The sequence below is a fragment of the Arvicanthis niloticus genome, chromosome 22 (genome assembly GCF_011762505.2).
Source record: "Arvicanthis niloticus isolate mArvNil1 chromosome 22, mArvNil1.pat.X, whole genome shotgun sequence".
NCBI lineage: Eukaryota > Metazoa > Chordata > Mammalia > Rodentia > Muridae > Arvicanthis > Arvicanthis niloticus.
Genome location: NC_133429.1, coordinates 4,099,228 through 4,116,979, shown reverse-complemented (window position 1 = coordinate 4,116,979; position 17,752 = coordinate 4,099,228). Strand labels below are relative to the sequence as shown.

Sequence of the window (17,752 nt, the reverse complement as noted above, 5' to 3'; positions counted from 1 at the left end):
TTCGTTTGTCTAGTGAATGGTGAGGGCGGGCTCCTGGAAGTGTCCAGATACTAAGTACGCCTGCGTGCGGGTAAACGCGCTAGAACAGCTCACGCGTGCGCGGACCTGAACGCTCTTGCGCACTAGCTTACCCTTGAGGCACAATTCCCGAGATGCTGTAGATTTGCAACCCGGAAGGCTAGGCGGGTCGGCGGGGGCGGGCCCACTAGAGCAACCAATGGTAGCGCCCAGAAGGAGAGACGTACGCTCTTCATCTTCCAGTAGCAGACTGCACGTTGAACGCATGCGTTCTGAGGGAAGCTAAGAAAAGGATCTGCTGGCGGGTCGCGTCGAAGACATGGAGCAAGGCTACGGAGGTTAGTATGGGCTATTCTGCACCACGGGAGACGCCGCCGCATGTGGTCTTCGGGCTTAGCCTGCAGCCGGAACGCACTTGCCGCAGCCCGGTTGTGTAGAGTCGGCGCGGACACGCGCGCTTCCCTTATTGGGCCTCTGCACAATCGTTCCCGAGGCGCCGCGTGTGGATTGGCCGGTAGGACTCGGGGCGGGGGGTGCAGATGAGGCGCGGAGGCCAGCGCTGTAGAGGGTTTCTGGATGTGCCCTGGGCCGCTCTCACCGTGCAAGCCGAGTGGCTTTCCTCGACGCCCGGACCCGACGACCCTGGCGGTCTCAGTCCCGCCTTCTCTTCCGAAGACGCCACAAAATGGCGGCCCCAGGGGCGGGGCTAAGGCGAGCGCTGGGGGAAGGCGAGGGGGTGAGGTCCGGCTGGATCCGCGACGGCCGTCGCGAGGAGAGTGTCAGAGCTCATCAGCAGGTCGTCCTTGAGAGCTTGTGTCCACTGGGCTCGCTTTTCTGAAGACTTTCGGGCAGCTCGCGATCAGCCCAGCTGTGCACTGCCGGCAACACCCGGTGCAGCTCCTCGGGATAACTTGGCTGGGTCTCTGCAATGTCCGGGGCGTGTGGTGCCCAAGGGAGGTGTGCTGCCCGAGGGGCTGGGATTCTTGACTGTAACATTATGGTGGCCTGGAGGGACCAAGGAGTCTGCGGAAGCGGGAACGTTGCCTTTCCTAACCTAAATTTCAGCATCTTTTTGCAGTTAAGCTTTGTTTCTCGAGCTATTTGCTTTTAATCTCCTGGGATGCCTTGACTCTGTACGGAAATTCTCTACAGGAGATAGTTGGAACATGTGGAATGGGGTTGAAAGTGGGCACAGGGAGCGGTTAGTGGCTTCTGGCAGCTAAGGAAGTGGTCTTGAGAGGCAGCAGAGTAACAAGATCCCTAGAACAGGACTTGACAGAGAGGCCTGAGGTGTGATGAACACGTGTGCTTGGGTATTTTAAGGTACAGTCTAGTGCTCTTTGCCTTTTGGGATCCTAGATCTATGTCTTCCATTCTTTGCCTTTCCACCAGACATCTGTCACAATCCTGCTTTACTTCCTTGGGTTAGAGAACTTCATGGTGCTTCTCACTGCCAAAAACTTTACAGATGCGGTTGTAGAGTATTTGCAGCCTCCCTGGGTTCTAAGTAGCAATTAGGTATGGGGGTACTTGCTGGGTGCCTGTCAACACATTTAAGGGACTGTGTTAGGTGGGTTTGGGAAATTCTGGAAAGGGAGATAACCATTCATACTGTCAAAATGACAGCCTGGGACTGTGCCACTGTGCCATGCTATGTGCTAGGCTCCAGGAACACAAATGAAGAGAATGAAATCCCCCTCTGTCCAAACGGCTGTTGGAGGGATGGCTTCGTAGCTCAGATGGAGGTTTGAAAGCCTAGGGCATTGAGTGTTTACTTACATGGAAACAAACCCTAACGTTTATGGCGCCAAATTTCCCAGCTTATTTTCTGGTTTTGTGGTATGTCTGGCAGCAGTCTGAGTTTTCCCGCTTATGTGGTGGCAGGGCCAATAGAATGGGCACTGTGACCTAATGCTGTGTCCTGTGTCCTCCAAACTTGGTTTCCTTCCCCTATTTTTTTGCTTTGATGTCAGCTCAGCCAGGTAAAGTGTGGTTTGTGTGCCTTTAGGGTTGGGGGCAGCTCGTGAGGGATGGAGAGTTGCTAGATTTCATCTACATTCCCTCATTGTTAGTTGACACTTCTGAAAAGAGAAATCCCTGTAGACTTTTTGGATATTATATCAGAACCCTCATTTTCTTGATGGTAGGATAGAATCTTGACACATAATCTTTTCACAGGCTATGGGGCATGGAGTGCTGGACCTGCCAACACCCAGGGTAAGTAGTTCCTGCTTAATGGGTTGAATCATAGCTTTCCGCCACTACGTACCTCACCACGGTACATTATGCCTTTTTTTTTTTTTTTTTTTTTTTTTTTTTTTTTTTTTTTTTTTTTTTTAAATAGTTTATTGAGTACTTACAGGGAGCAGAGGCTAATAAGGAAGTAGAATGCTCCCTGTGTCGCCCCCTACCATACTACCACAGTTTCTTTTAAAATCTGAGAGGAACTCAGTAATTGTATGTTTGGCATGCAAGGGCCCCCAGGACTCAACAGCACCCATCCACCCCTTGTTAGTCTATGTGTACAAATTGTTCATTCTTATGTTTAGCATACTGTGGAACATATTTTTGAGGTACTTTTCTTGTGACCATTTAGAGAGATAAAAACCTATTTTTAACTCAAGAAATAAGCAGAAGCAGACAGTAGACTGGTGTGGCCTAGGTTTTTGCTCACCCTTATTTTCTGAGTCTGGAACCTGCCCCCCACTCAGCCCGTTCCAAGGGACAAAGGCTTCCCTTGTTTTCCAGTCAGTCCCAGGCCAAATCCTTAGCACCGAGGCAGGCACGCCACTTGCTTGTGTGCCGCTGTGTGTCCCATGAGGAGGTTTCCAAGACAGCTCTGCTACATGATATGCTCTTGTTCAGTTGAGAGTATCACACACACTCACACCCCATGCCTTAGTGTGATTGGGAATGACTAGGTGTGGGCTCCTGGTGCAAGATGAGCTTACGTAGGAGGATCTTTCAAAGGTCCAGGCCAGACTGTTCTCTCAGTTGACGTTGTTGTGTTGACCGTCTTGGGGATTACATGGGAGAAATCAAGCTTGCCAGGGAGAGCAGTATCAATGGTGCTTTGTACCCATTCTGTAAAACATGAGCGGGCTAAGGACCACTGCCAGTCACACCCTGTCTTCTGGTGCAGTGAGGTGACAGCTGTCCTTAGGTAACTCTGGCATTGCAGTGCTTATGTATTTTTGTTTTTCCTAAGGTACATATGGAGGTGGTGTGGCCAGCTGGCAAGGTAAGATCTTCTGAAAGGAATTTTGAGGTGGGCAAGTGAGTCTTTAAACAGCCACCTGGAGGGGCTGAGGTACAGGTCCCCATTTTCCCATCTTGGCTGTGTACACAGCTCTGTTGATAGCACAGAGAATAAAGGCAGCTGGGCCCTGAGCCGTGCCAGAGCTAGACTAACCTGAAAGGGAATTTGAACTTGTTCGAGAGGGATTGTGGATACAGTGCAGGAACAGTTTTCAAATGTTTTTTTGTCAGTACCTGGAATTGCTATTCTGAGGTTCTTAGCCACCTCTGGCTTTGCTACTACAGCCTGTGGTCACTTGTCTCTGGTCTCGATCACATGTGTATTGTGGTATGATGTCGGGGATGCTTGGTCCCATAATTTTTTCCTTCTTGGTGGGGTAGGCGGAGTGGGTGTACAGACAAGAATTTCATGGCTAGCCTCATGTGCTGAGGCCAAACATGGTTCTTCTTTCTTCTGATAGGTTATGAAAACTACAACTACTACAACGCTCAGAACACCAGTGTCCCTGCAGGAACACCCTATAGTTACGGCCCAGCCTCGTGGGAGGCCACCAAGACCAATGATGGTGGCCTGGCAGCTGGGAGCTCTGCCGTGCATGTGGCCTCTTTTGTCCCAGAGCCATGTACTGACAACTCTGACTCGCTCATTGCCAAGATCAATCAACGTCTGGACATGTTGTCCAAGGAAGGAGGAAGGGGTGGGGTCAGCAGCGGTGGGGAGGGCATGCAGGACCGAGACAGGTGATTATGGCCTCCATCCTTCCCTGGTGGAATCCCTTTCTGGAGTCATGGGAATGGGTACCACCTCTTTTGGAAAGCCCTCTTTCCTGTTCCTGTATTAGACAGGAGTTGGGCCCTGTGGGGGGGGGTTCATTGAAGGTTTCCTAAACTGTTGGCCAAGTAAGTTAACCAAAGATTCTTCTGGCACGGGCTTCATGCTCCTTGTTAGCAATGTCTGAATGAGTGTTCTGAGGCTAATTTGCCTTCAGGGCATTTACATGGATGCTGGGTGGGTTGGTTTCTTGTTCTGAATGTAAGGGGGTCACCTTAGTTGGGCTGAGGGCAGATTATTGGGTAACCTGGATGGCTTAGGCTGCTCCTGATGGATTGTATGCTTCCTTTGCAGCTCCTTCCGCTTCCAGCCATACGAGTCCTACGACTCCAGGCCCTGTCTACCTGAGCACAATCCCTACCGTCCCAGCTACAGTTATGATTATGACTTTGACTTGGGAACTGACCGCAATGGTAGCTTTGGTGGGACATTCAACGACTGTCGGGACCCAACCCCAGAGCGGGGCTCTCTTGATGGCTTCTTGAGGGGCCGCGGCCAAGGCCGCTTCCAGGACCGGAGCAACTCAACCACCTTCATACGTAGTGACCCCTTCATGCCACCCTCAGCCCCCTCGGAGCCCTTATCCACCACCTGGAATGAGCTGAACTACATGGGTGGACGTGGTCTAGGTGGGCCCTCCACCAACAGGCCACCTCCTTCCCTCTTTTCCCAGTCCATTGCCCCTGACTACAGCATGGTGGGCATGCAGGGGGTGGGCGGTTTTGGTAGCACCATGCCTTATGGATGCGGCCGGTCCCAGACTCGGATGCGGGATTGGGTAAGTTCGCCAGTTTCTGTCAGGCCTTGTTGCCTTTTCTTCCTAACAGCTTTGTTGAGGTAAAAGTTGTGTACCTTTGTATACTGTAAGATGCCCTTATTTCCCAGTGTACAGTTCCACTCTCAGTAAGTTTACACCACTTTGTTTTAGATGTTTGCATCAGCTCATCTGTTCTCTAGCCCTGGGTTGACCTGTTGTAGATATTTCACAGCAGTGAAGTCACGCATGTGGCTTTGTCTGGCTCCCTCAAGCATGACATGGGCTTTTGGACTCCTGTTATAGTCTCTCTTGCTTTTTTGATGGCTTTTTCCTGCCTTTGTTGTCTGTCCTTACAATGCTGATCTTTATTTGTGGGGCATTGACAGGCCCAGGCTAGCGGTACATGACGTGTGTTTGTGTCTGTAGCCCAGGAGGAGAGGCTTTGAACGCTTTGGACCAGAGAACATGGGCAGGAAGCGGAAACAGTTCCCGTTGTATGAAGAACCTGATGCTAAACTGGCCCGTGCTGACAGTGAAGGAGATGTGTCTGAAAACGGTATGCTCTGGGTATCACTGAGCCAGGTGGTGTCATGTGAGTCAGCTGCCTGCTCTGGACTGAGGTGGCAGTGTTTGGCTAACACTGCCGTAGCTGAAGAGGCTCCGTTGTCAGTCTGGTCACTGAGCTTGGGGATGTGGAAGTGCTCTGGGAGCCGTCCACCTAGGGGCTGACACTGTCTTGTATCTGGCAGATGATGGAGCTGGTGACTTACGGTCAGGAGATGAAGAATTCAGGGGGGTAAGTTCTACACAGATTCTGTTTGTCTCTGGGCTTGCTTGCTTTTTTTTTTTCCCTCACAGAGGTGAAAGTAGCTATTTTGTTTGAATCAACCACATACCTTTTGTGTGTATTCCATAACTGTTTTGTTCTTGTGTTTGCTTGTTTTTAATTCTTTCTTCATACATTGCATCCCAAAAAAAGCTTCTCTTCTTTCTCAGTCCCCCCAGACTCCTCCTCTTCCCCAGATCTATTCTTCCTCTTCCCTTCTGAAAGGCGGTCTCCCAGGGATATATATCATTCACTGTTCTCTTTCTTTTTTTTTTTTTTTTTTTTTTTTTTGTTTGTTTGTTTGTTTGTTTGTTTGTTTGTTTTTCGAGACAGGGTTTCTCTGTGTAGCCCTGGCTGTCCTGGAACTCACTCGGTAGACCAGGCTAGCCTCGAGCTCAGAAATCCGCCTGCCTCTGCCTCCCAAGTGCTGGGATTAAAGGCGTGCACCACCACCGCCCGGCCACTGTTCTCTTTCTTAAAGCTCCCAAACCATTTCCCTTGCCTTACAGTGAATCTAGCCATCAGCCTTCTAGTCTAATGGTGGGGCTCTGCAGAGTGCTGCTGACCCTGTCTAGCCTCTTGTCCTGGTACCCAATCACTGGGGAGTGTCGGTAAAAGCTAGTCCTGAGGAATGCACAAGGTGTCAGAAGGTTTCCTCTGGGTACTTGTAATGTTCAGGTGGAGAGCCAGGTGAGGGTAGGCTGACAGGATCTTGAATAGCTGTGTTCTTTTGGGCTGCAGGTGGTAGAATCCAAGGTTTCAACCATGTTCTCCAAATGCTCCACCCACCTACCACCACCAACTCTGAAGCTTTTCTAAGAATATTTCTTGCTCCCCATTCAGTTGACATGGCTCTTGAGGCTAGAAGTCTCTCGTAGATAGATCTCAGACTTACCTCCCCGAGGCATTGGCTCTGCCTAGATAATCCTAGGATCTGTATTTATACTAATTTGTTAGGATGCTAAACACATACTTTGAGGTTTAGGAAAACCTGTTTCCCATCAGTACTAGAAGTAGAATGCCACAGCTTGGAGCTGGTTTCCTGCCAGTGGATAAGCTCTTTTTCTGTGGTACAGAACTGTGTGGCATGCCTTTGCTCCTGGGCAGGTTCTGTCACTTTGGAGAGAACCGAGTTGGTCACTGTAGAAAAAAAAATACCTTTATGGTCTTCTAATAGCAATGAATTATATCATGACACTTGAGCTCTACTCTATGGCTTGAGGTTTCTTGGTACTGCTTCCTTTCCCAGCACCATACCAGGCCAAGGTCTATGGTCAGACCAAATACTAGGTATGAGGGCCTGCAGGGGCTGGTTAGAGTGAATTCTGGAACTTCCACCTCACTGCCTGACATTGTATGTGCCCTTTTTCAGGAGGATGAATTCTGTGACTCCAGGAAGCAGAGAGGTAGGTGTCGCCTAGTATCTTTTGTAATCTTTCTTTATCTGACACACACTCCTTGCCCAGCTCCCAGCCAGCTTCTGAGCAAAACAGACTTCATGGAGAACTCCATGGTTTATGGCAGAGGAGCTGCGGCTGTGCAGTGGGCCCACACTGTGGGGACTAGCCCCCAAAGATTGGTTCCAGTGTTTGGAGCAAGATTTGCTTGAAAGGAGTTCCTTTGCCTCGATAGATACAAGTTGTAGGAGGTAGGAAAGCCATCTCTGGGTATCTGTGATGCCCATGTTAGAAAAGGGAGGGGCTTCAGAAATCTGAAGAGAAAGAGGCCCTTTTCTATTCTCATCTTCTGGCCCGTCTTCATTCCCACCAGGGGTTGGTTTGTTCTTTGTTTTTTCTTTTTTCTTTTTTTTTTTTTTTTCTCAGTTGTGAGCCTCAGTTTGCACCCTTGCCTCTGCAAGAAATACTGGCAGCTTCAGTACCTGTGGACAGAGAGCAAATACCTGCTGTGGTTGATCTGAGGTCATGGGAGGATGGCCTGTAAGATGTACTCAGGCCCGTATCTAAAGGCAGTTATCACTGAACGGGTTTTGTTAGTTCTAGGACAGGAGACCTAAGAGCCCAACAAAGGTTATACCACAAGGGCGAGAATCAGCCTGAGCAGCGAGGCCTTAGGCTCACCCAGCAGCCACTTGTCTTTCTCCCTGTTGTGTGGACCTGTCCTTATCCCTTACAATCAGAAGGCCTTTGGCTCCTTTAAGGTTCTCAGGTTAGCAAACCCTTAGATGTCCCCATCCTACACATTAAAGTTTTGTCCACAGCGCGGGATCGCCCCAGCATTCAGCAGTTCATGCAGCCGGGTAAATGCTAAAGCAAAGGTGACATGTTTGTTGCGCACAGGTCCTGCTACCCAACCGGGATGACTTTGCTATTAAACAGCAGTCATAGTTTCAGGCAGTGACCTCTTGCCAAAAGTCCCACACGTCCTTTTGAGAGGCTTCTGAGCAGCGCACGCCGGTCGCCATCTTCGTGGGACAGTATCGGGACTGGCATCAGGGGTAGGGGTTACAGTTCAGATGCTTATCCAACCTTTTTTCAGCATCCAGCCCTGAGCCTGGGGCTCTGGCGTGGTCTCCTGCTGAGATGCTGGCCACAGGGCTTTCCTGGGAGCTATGCCAGCCCCAGGGAATGGATGGGAGGACCAATTGGTCTCTTCCCATTTTTGTTTTTAGGATTGTTTCCCACTTGGCCTTGGGAAAGTCCAAGGTTGGTTTTGTGAGTGGAAGCTAGAGATTGGGCCAGCAAGGACTGTCAGACCTGCTGAGTCCCTAGTTGAGGTGAAGCCAACAGGACAGTCACCATAGCCCACCTAGAGGTGGACGGAGGGTGGCAGTGCAGCTTGCTCTACTTCCCGAGGCTTTCCAGCTGCTGCCTCTGTGGGGATGTGTGCAGCTCTTTGAGTGATGTGGGAGAAGAGCCAACAACAAAGTGCTATATTGGACAAGCAGCCTGGGACAGAACAGAGTAGGTGGCCATGAGTGGGATGGGCCTCTGCCCATCAGGCCATGGGAGGAGTGAGGCAACTCCTCTGGGTTCTCATCAAAGGTCCTGGTACATCAGGAACCTCTAACAGCTCCTCGATGCCTTGGGGTATCCTAGCCCTGCCACAAAAGTAATGGAAGCTGGGCACAAGGTGTGGTGGCTGCCAAGCTGCAGCATCCAACTTGGCTCTGGAGCTGACCTCTCCTGCAGGCTCCTCAGTGTCTTGAGGGGACTTTCTGTTACAGGAGAAAAGGAGGATGAGGACGAGGATGTGAAGAAGAGACGGGAGAAACAAAGGAGAAGAGACAGGATGCGGGACCGAGCAGCTGACAGGTGAGGGGCTAGTGAAGTGAGGCCATCAGGGCCAGGTAAAGATCCCCCACCGAAGGCAATTGGATCTGGGCACTGTCAGGCTCTCCAAGTCACATGTCCTCCCTCTGTAATGCACAGGAGTTTGGTTTTATAACTCCAGCTGTCAAGAAATCTTATCCAGGTTAATGGAAGATACAACTTAGAGAAGTGTGTGAAAGATGGATGTAGTTAGTTAACTTTGGTCTTGCTTGGAGAATCCAACTTCTGAGACTACCATCTTTCCTCACCTTTGGAATTCGAGCCCGATGCTCGAACTGTGAGAACTGTGAGAGTTCTCGTAACTCTTCGGCAGGTCCAAGGAATGTCCAGTCCTGTCTCCTGACTTGACAGTCCCTTCCCAGAAAGTGAACTTCATTATAGAACTGGTAGGACAGTGTCTTGATTCCCTGTTCAAATCTAGACAATCTTGGGATTCAGCAGACTGAGAATACCTGTGTATGTGGTTCTGCTGACCAGATTTTGTATCAAACAAGAATGCTAAAATGCCAGGCTTGTACAGTGTCTGTCTGGCTCCATCGTGGGACTCTCCCTCATGATTAAGCAGCTAATGGCTATATGAGAATCTGTTGCTCTTTGTCACTGTCCTTACATAAAAGTCCTCTTACCTATAGAGTTATCTCCTAGGACCAAATGACTTTAAATTTCCCATTGTCGAGGGGTGGGACATTGTTTACCCAGAGTATCCCCCCCTTTTTTTGTTTGTTTGTTTGTTTTATAGACAGGGTTTCTCTGTGTAGCCCTGGCTGTCCTGGAACTCACTCTGTAGACCAGGTTGGCCTCGAACTCATAGATCCTGCCTGCCTTTGCCTCTTGAGTGCTGGAATTAAAGGCGTGTATCCCACTGCCCGGTCAGAGGTCCCCTTTTTATGTGTATGAGTGCACATCTACCACAGATGCTTATGAAGGTCAAAACACAGTTTGAAGGACTTTGTCCTCTTTTCCACCTGCAGATTGGTGCAGGTCTTTAAGCTTTATGTCAGTTGCTGAGCAGTTTTTTCAGACTATAACTCCTGCTCTTGAGGCTCGGGTGCTACCATCTGATGCTGTTTCCTAGCTGGGCTTAGTGGCTCAACACCTGAAAGACTGAAACTGGAGGAGGCTCTCCTTAACTCTTTTAAGGACAAGAGGAATTCTGGTGGGTTTTTTTGATTTCTCTACCCAGAGATGAGCTGGTGATCTTTGTATTACCACTTCTTTCTGTGTTCTCTCTAGGATTCAGTTTGCCTGTTCTGTATGCAAGTTTCGTAGCTTTGAAGATGAAGAAATTCAAAAGCATCTGCAAAGTAAATTTCACAAAGAGACCTTGCGATTTATAAGCACCAAACTGCCCGACAAGACAGTGGAATTTCTCCAGGTAGAGTATGCTGTGGTGTTTGTAGACACCCTTGAAAGTGTAAGGACCCTTTGAGGGGTTAAGAAGAATGAGAGTCCTAAGCATGATACAATTTCTTTTCCCAAATTGAAACTACTGTACATGTTGCTGTGTCACAGAGTAATAATAGCTCTGACCACAGCAGGTTTTACCCATGGAGCTGCCACAGTAGCACCTGTCACACTCTACAGTTGAGAAATGCCCATAGTAGTGTGTTGTCATTTAGTGGTGTGTTGGTGGCATCTCCCAATCCTTCTAGGAGTACATCATAAACAGGAATAAGAAAATTGAGAAACGGCGTCAGGAGTTGTTGGAGAAGGAAAGCCCTAAACCCAAACCAGATCCATTCAAAGGTAAGTTGTGATCCCAGTGTCCACGTTGTTAAGATGCTCTTAAGGTGGAGAACATGACTCGTGTAGGCTGGTTACTCTTCCAGAGGACTCAGTGTGGTTGCTATTACCACACACGGCAGCTCACAGTCATTCAGGGCTCCAGTCCCAGGACATCCAATACCCTCTGTATGAGGACAGACAAAATATCAGCACGTAAAATAAATAGATTGAAGAAGACAGAATGCAAACGTTTATATAGTTTTATCTGTTATGCTACTTAGCTAGCATGTATGAGGCCAGCATTTGTTTAATCCCCACACCATAAAAAAATAGCCCAGGGACTAAAGAAGTGCCTCAGCACTTGGGAGCACTGGCTGGTCTCCTACAGTTTTTGAATTTGATTCCCAGCTCAACATAGCAGCTCACAACTGTCTCTAACCCCAGATTTAGGGGATACGATGCTCTCTTCTGGCCTCCAGGGAGCCTCCTTGGGTACCAGGCACATGTGGTGAGCAGACATATGCAAGCAAGCTGCTTATACATACAAGGTTGTTTTTTGTTTTTGTTTTTGTTTTTTTATTTTAAAATTATGGGGGCTGGTGAGATGGCTCAGCGGTTAAGAGCACTGACTGCTCTTCGGTAAGTCATGAGTTCAAATCCCAGCACCATGTGGTAGCTCACAGCTATCTGTAATGAGATCTGATTCCCTTGTATGAGTGTCTTAAGACAGCTACAGTGTACAGAGTGAGCTGGCCTGAGCCAGCGGGGACCAGAGCAAGAGGGAGAAGAGAAGGGAGAAAAAAATATAAATTAACCAACCAAATGGTGGTAGCCTACACCTTTAATCCAGCACTTGGGAAGGAGAGGCAGGTGAATCTCTGAGTTCAAGGACAACTCTACAGAGCAAGTCTCTGGATACCCAGGGCTACATATTGAGACCCTGTCTCAAAAACTAAACAAAAACAGTGCAGTTTGGTAGTCAAGGGCTGCCTAAAATGTGAAGCCACGTGCTCTGGAAGGGCACTTAGTGGAGAGAAGCCCTGAGTGCAGTGAAATGAGAACACAGCTGCGTTGACAACCCATCAGAGGGATGTGGAGCGCCAAATGGTTCTCTCCTGGTGCAGACACAACTGGAAGGATGAGATGTGGACAAAACATTCCTTACAGTGGGGCAGGTCTCACGTTCTGTCCTAAAAGTATCCTAAAGGGTAGAATGGAGACAATGTGGACCTTGCTGGAGAGGAGGAAGAAAGCTGTTTGTTTGGGTTCCATTCCAGGGATTGGCCAGGAGCATTTCTTCAAAAAGATAGAAGCCGCACATTGCCTAGCCTGTGACATGCTTATTCCTGCACAGCACCAGCTCCTCCAGCGGCATCTGCATTCTGTGGACCATAACCATAATCGAAGGGTAAGTCTTTTGATGCTGGCTGGCTCCTGGGGTGACCATTCCTCTGCTGCCATTTGGGTGACATCAGACGGCTGCGTGCCGTCAGGTCTTGCAGTAAACCTGTCATCTTACTGTAACCTTCACTCCACAGTCCGTAGCGAATGCAGGTGCGCTTGGTGGAATGCACCTCTCATTCCCACCTACCTGGGGGCTGAGTTGAGAGGCAGGTTTGCATCCTCTCCTCTTTTGTTTCAAACAGGCTCTCACTGTGTAGCTCTAGCTGGCCTCTCACTCTGCCTCCCAAGTACTGAAGGTGTATGCCCTGACAGGCTGCCTCAGCCTCTCTCAAAAAGAGACGGGAAGGAAAACACAGAAATTTGGCGCATAGATTGGCTATTATATTAGTTGAAATTCTGAATTGAAACTGTTTTCTACAAGTCAGAGTTAAGTTTCCAGTTGCTGAAAAATTGGATGTCAGTGAGGTGAGACCAGGAGAACTGACCTGGTTTGGTCTTCCATTGATGAGGCTGAGGCTAAAGATTTAACCTGGGGATTAACAGGGCTTTGTTGCTGGGTTTGTGGGAGTCTGATCTTAGATATAATTATATCTTTATTTGTGATCCTACAATCACAGATTGAACCAACTGGAGCTTAGAAACTTGTGGTATAGCCAGGCAGTGGTGGTGCACGCCTTTAATCCCAGCACTTGGGAGGCAGAGGCAGGCGGATTTCTGAGTTCAAGGCCAGCCTGGTCTACAGAGTGAGTTCCAGGATAGCCAGGGCTACACAGAGAAACCCTGTCTCGAAAAACAAAAAGCAAACAAAAACTAACTAACTTGTGGTATAAGAATTGCAACTGTACTGAATGCACTGCTCTTTCTAGTGTTCCCTAACCAATACCTTATCATAGCTGTTTGCACAACTAGTTTTCTTAGGCTTGTAAGTCATGTAAAACGTAGGGGAATATGCCTAGGCCCTGTGCAAACACCAGTCTGTTTTATAGGAGACTTGAATGTCCTTGGACTTTATCTGAAAGGACCATGAAGTCAGCTCCCTGCAGTTGGGATGGCTCTGTGGGCCAAGAGCATCTGCTCTGCATTGTATGGTGCAGGTGTTGTAGATCTGCAGAAGCAGCCGTGGATGATAGAGAGTAACGTGGCTGCATTGCTGGCTCATTTCAAGATAGAATGACACTGGCTAGCAATCCATCTCTTCGTATTTATTTATTTTGTATTTTTTGAGGCAGGGTTTCTCTGTGTGGTCCTGGTTGTCCTGGAACTTAGGGATTCACCTGTCTCTGCTTCCTGAGTAGTGCTGGAATTACAGGCATGCACCACCACCTGGCTACATCTCATCTTTTAGTGCTTGCTTTTTGTTGTTGTTGTTGTTGTTGTTGTTTTTATTTGATATGTATGATTGTTTTGCCTGTTCGTATACCTGTGTACCACGTGATTGTCTGATGCTTATGGATGTCAGAAAAGTCCCAGATACCCTTTAAGTGGAGTTAGAGGTTCTATTTGGGAGCTGCCATATGGATGCTAGGAATAAGTCCTGAATCCTCTACAAGAGTAAAAAGTCTTTTTAGCCACTGAACCATCATTTCTTCAGTTCCTCTAGGACCTTCAGAGATCTGCAGAATAGCAGTCTACAAGCCAGGAGTTGGTATATGGAAAGATAAGCCTCAAAGCAGTCAAGTAGCTCATGAACTACTTTTTTGAGACAGGATCTCACCCTATAGAGGTTGGGCTGAAAGGCTTGCACCACCATGCTTGCATAATCTAAAGTTTTGGTTGATGCTGCTGGGATTTACTATGAGAGCAATATAGCCCCCCCAAACTAAAAAGGTTGTCCTTTTTTCCTGTTTAGTCTACACAACTTATTTTGGTGTGTGTGTGTGTGTGTGTGTGTGTGTGTGTGTGTGTGTGTGTGTGTGTGTGTGTGTTGAGATACGGTCTCACTAAGTAGCTTTGGCTAGTGTGAAACTGGCCATCTATCCCAGACTGGCCTTGAACTCAGAGTTAAAGGTGAGACCAGCACGCCTCTAAGTGCTCACTATTTAACCTTGCCTGTGCACATGCTACATGGTCTTAGGAGTCATAGCTAGTTTTTTCCTATAATAGAACAACCTTTCCACCTAATTGTACTGCTTTTATTTCAAGGGCTCTCTGGTACTTTTCTATTTGGCATTTTGAGATTTTCCTCCAAAATAAAGACGGCAGTTGCGTGTCACGAAAGCTTGTCAGTATCCTAGTTTTCTTTCTTACTGTGTGTGACAACATACCCCGACCAAAAGCAACTTAGTAGAGAAAAGGTTTACTTCAATAATTTCAGGCTATGCACCACATCATTTTGAGGAAGGCTGAAACCTGGAGCAACTGTCACATCCACAGTCAAGAGCAGAGAGAATGAATGCATGCATGCTTAGTGTTTAGCTGGTTTTCTCTCCTCTTACATAGTCCAGGGATTGATGCCACTCCACTGATTCAGGATAGCCTGATCTAGACAGTACAGCATTGAGACTTCTGGGTGGTTGGGTTGTGGCAGGTTGACACTTAAACTAGCCATCATACACCCTGGCTAGTTTCCTAGTTTCTTGTGGCTACTTTAAAAGCCTGCTTTCGGTGCCTTTGCAGTTGGCTGCTGAGCAGTTCAAGAAGACAAGTCTCCATGTGGCTAAGAGTGTTCTGAACAACAAACATATAGTGAAGATGCTGGAAAAATACCTCAAGGTCTGTATTTCCGGATCTCATGGACCAGAAGAGCCTTGGGGGTGAAGGAGTTGTATGATGTGTGTAGCCAGAGTGCAGTGTTGAGACTAGAGTCTTGGTACTTAGCTGTGACCTTGGGTGGGGGTGTTGTTTGGATCACTGCATTATGCTACTCATATTCAATACACATCCCCTACAAACATAATTGTTTAGCTGTAAAGTACTGAGCAAATGTTGGTGATATGCTTATTAGAAGCATCCAAGCTGAGTGTAGTGACATGCCTGTAGTCCCAGCTACTCTGGAGCCATGGGAGAATCAGTTCAGCCCAGGAAACTGAGGTTAGCATGGATAACCATGTTATCAATTCCTGGTCTTGTAACAAACAGTGAAATAGGGCTGGGGAGATGGCTCAGAGGTTAAGAGCACTGACTATTCCAGAAGTCCCAATTCCCAGGGACATAATGGGATCTTATGCCCTCTTCTGGTGTGTTAGTTAAGAAGCTGTGGGTTTTTAAAAGGATGAAGGGGACTGTGGGAAGAGGTGAAGCAAGGAGAGGGCAGGGTAAATATCATAAGTAGAATGCTCACTCTCACACGTGAGGTTCTAAACAAATTTACCCAGCTGAAACCAGAAGCTTGGAAGGCTGCAGTCTGCCGGTGTAGTGTGCTGCTTAGCTGACTTTGTTCCTAAAAACAAGCTCATAGACTGGGTCTCTGCCTGGCTGTGGCACTGATTTGTATCTCCTCTTTGTCCAGGGCGAGGATCCTTTTGTCAATGAAACTGCTGATCTTGAGACAGAAGGAGATGAAAATGTAGCAGAGGAGAAGGAGGAGACCGCAGAGGAGGTGGCTGCAGAAGTCTTAGCGGAGGTGATCACAGCCGCAGTGAGGGCTGTAGAGGGGGACGGAGAACCGGCTGCAGAGCACAGCGAAGTCCTGGCTGAGATGGAAGGGCCTGTGCACACAGCAGAGGCCAGTAGTGACCCCCACACTGAAAAACTACTAGAAGAGCAGACCTGTGAAACAGCATCTGAAACCGCATCTGAAACCAGCAACATCAAAGACAAGACCAGAGGTGAGGCTGCTGAGGCCAGAAATGAAGCAGCCATGCCAGCAGCAGACACAGGAAGCACGTTACCTGTCGTAGCTATCCCAGGAATCTTGGAAGATGAGCTGGAACAAACTGATGCAGAGTCCAAAGATATTCCCAGAGAATGATCTTTTCCCTGTTTCAAGGGATGTGTATATCATGTGTTCCTTTTTGTTTTATAAGCTGTACTCGGGTGTGTGTTATTTGGTGGAAAGACTGGGCCATTTCCTTCCCAATGTACCTCAAGGATTGATGCTATACAGTAGGATGGTTTCCCACCTCTGTTAGAATACAAAAAGAGGTAAACCGATTTCCCAAGTGGCCTTTGATGGCCATCTGTGCACTGCAGTTAGAATAATAAAGTTAGATCTTCCTGATACTTGTTAAGTCCTAGAGTGGACAGAATGTGAGGATTTGTTTTGTGTTGTGTTTTTGTTTGGTCTTTGTTTCATTTTATTTTGCTTTTTCTCTTGAGAAGCAATCTGATACAAATATAACTTGCTTGAGAAAAAAAATTTTTAATTATTTAGGGGAAATTCCCTTATTCACCTATGCATGGTTGATGTGGGACATACACAATTCAACCATCCATGTGTGCAAGAGCTAAAATAGTGGCCACACACACACTAATAAAGTCCTGCCTGTTTCAATAAACATCAGACCATTTTTTAAGGCCTTTATTTCAGCTTTGGCATTGAAATAGCATCTTGCTTGGCCCAAGCCTTTGAATGCAATCCTCCTGTCTTAGCCTCTGGAGTACTGGAGCCATGTGTGTACAGCCATGCTCATCTGGGCTTTGGTTTTATAATACATTGTGTTCTGTGCTTCTTACCAGATGTGGCAGCATCCTGTTAACTTTAGACAGTTGGCATGATATGGCAGTGGCCTTGGCCTATGTATGAGATTATCACTGTCTGCTCCACAGGAAGCCTACTCACCTGAGCCTCTAGCATGAAGACCCTTTGAAGGCATTGATTCACTGTTCGGGGCTTGCTAATCAGTTGGATGCTTGTGTTCCACCTCTATTAGTGCAGGATTATGTGGTTTTTGTTTTTTCTTAATTTTGTTATTTCCACCTAAAAACACGTAGGGGGAAAAAACATGAAATTACTCCATTGATGAAAAACAAATGTAAACTTCCCATAGATGAGATCTATCTATAAAAGGCTCATGCAGTTAAGTAAAGGTGTTTCATTTTAAGCAAATAATATCTCTTTGGCAGTTCTGAATCTGAGAAAGGGAGGCTTAGCATGTACTAAGTTTATAGGCTCAGAATGATGGGGGTTTTGCCTCCTTTTGAAATTACAGTGCTGTGTCCATCATTGACTGTACACAGCTCAAATCTTGGAAAGATCAGCCAGTGAGGAATTTTATTAAGAAAGGCAATAAAATATGCAGCAATTTCATCAGCATGTCTGTCAAGGAGCAGTACTAGGGGGTATGAGATGAACTATGGGAATATCAATGTCAAAACAAGCAATAAATTGATGCCACGGAGACATTTCTGTTCATTAATTACTGGTGTTTAGATTTTGTGTGTGTGTGCGTGTTTCTGATCTGAGAATGAAACTCAAGGCCTCCTGGCAAGCAACTCATATTTACTTATTTAGTGTGTGCACATGAATATGCCACCCAGAAGACAACTTATGGATCCCAGGGATCCAACCCCTGTCATCAGGAGGTTTTGCAGCCAACACCCTACCTGGTGAGATCTTTCCAACTTTATTTTTGACAGTCTCCAAAAAAGAAACAGCAGTGTGAAAAAGAGACTTAAATTTTGTTTTGGCCGGGCAGTGGTGGTGCACGCCTTTAATCCCAGCACTTGGGAGGCAGAGGCAGGCGGATTTCTAACTTTGAGGC

The 17,752-nt window shown here is 47.5% G+C and overlaps 1 protein-coding gene across 2 annotated transcripts; it reads left to right on the top strand.

Annotated features, from left to right (window-relative positions):
• Window positions 1-207: 207 nt before the first annotated feature.
• Akap8 (A-kinase anchoring protein 8) lies at window positions 208-17,407 on the top strand. 2 transcript variants are annotated; one of them, XM_076919643.1, is made up of 14 exons: window positions 208-356; window positions 2,197-2,235; window positions 3,227-3,259; window positions 3,738-4,017; window positions 4,403-4,886; window positions 5,292-5,421; window positions 5,615-5,661; window positions 7,064-7,097; window positions 8,876-8,963; window positions 10,215-10,356; window positions 10,634-10,727; window positions 11,984-12,114; window positions 14,727-14,822; window positions 15,559-17,407. In XM_076919643.1, exons 1-14 carry the CDS (start codon window positions 338-340, stop codon window positions 16,018-16,020), a joined length of 2,079 nt encoding a protein of 692 aa, XP_076775758.1. In that variant the 5' UTR covers window positions 208-337; the 3' UTR covers window positions 16,021-17,407. The 2 variants fall into 2 exon arrangements, with proteins under 2 accessions (XP_076775758.1, XP_076775759.1); XM_076919644.1 differs by lacking the exons at window positions 3,227-3,259; window positions 3,738-4,017 and having other exon boundaries at window positions 223-356.
• Window positions 17,408-17,752: the final 345 nt, after the last annotated feature.

Coding starts and splice junctions, on each gene's coding strand:
- Akap8 (XM_076919643.1), top strand. Junction 5,662..7,063: donor GAGATGAAGAATTCAGGGGG/GTAAGTTCTACA, acceptor GCCCTTTTTCAG/GAGGATGAATTCTGTGACTC. Junction 8,964..10,214: donor CGGGACCGAGCAGCTGACAG/GTGAGGGGCTAG, acceptor TGTTCTCTCTAG/GATTCAGTTTGCCTGTTCTG.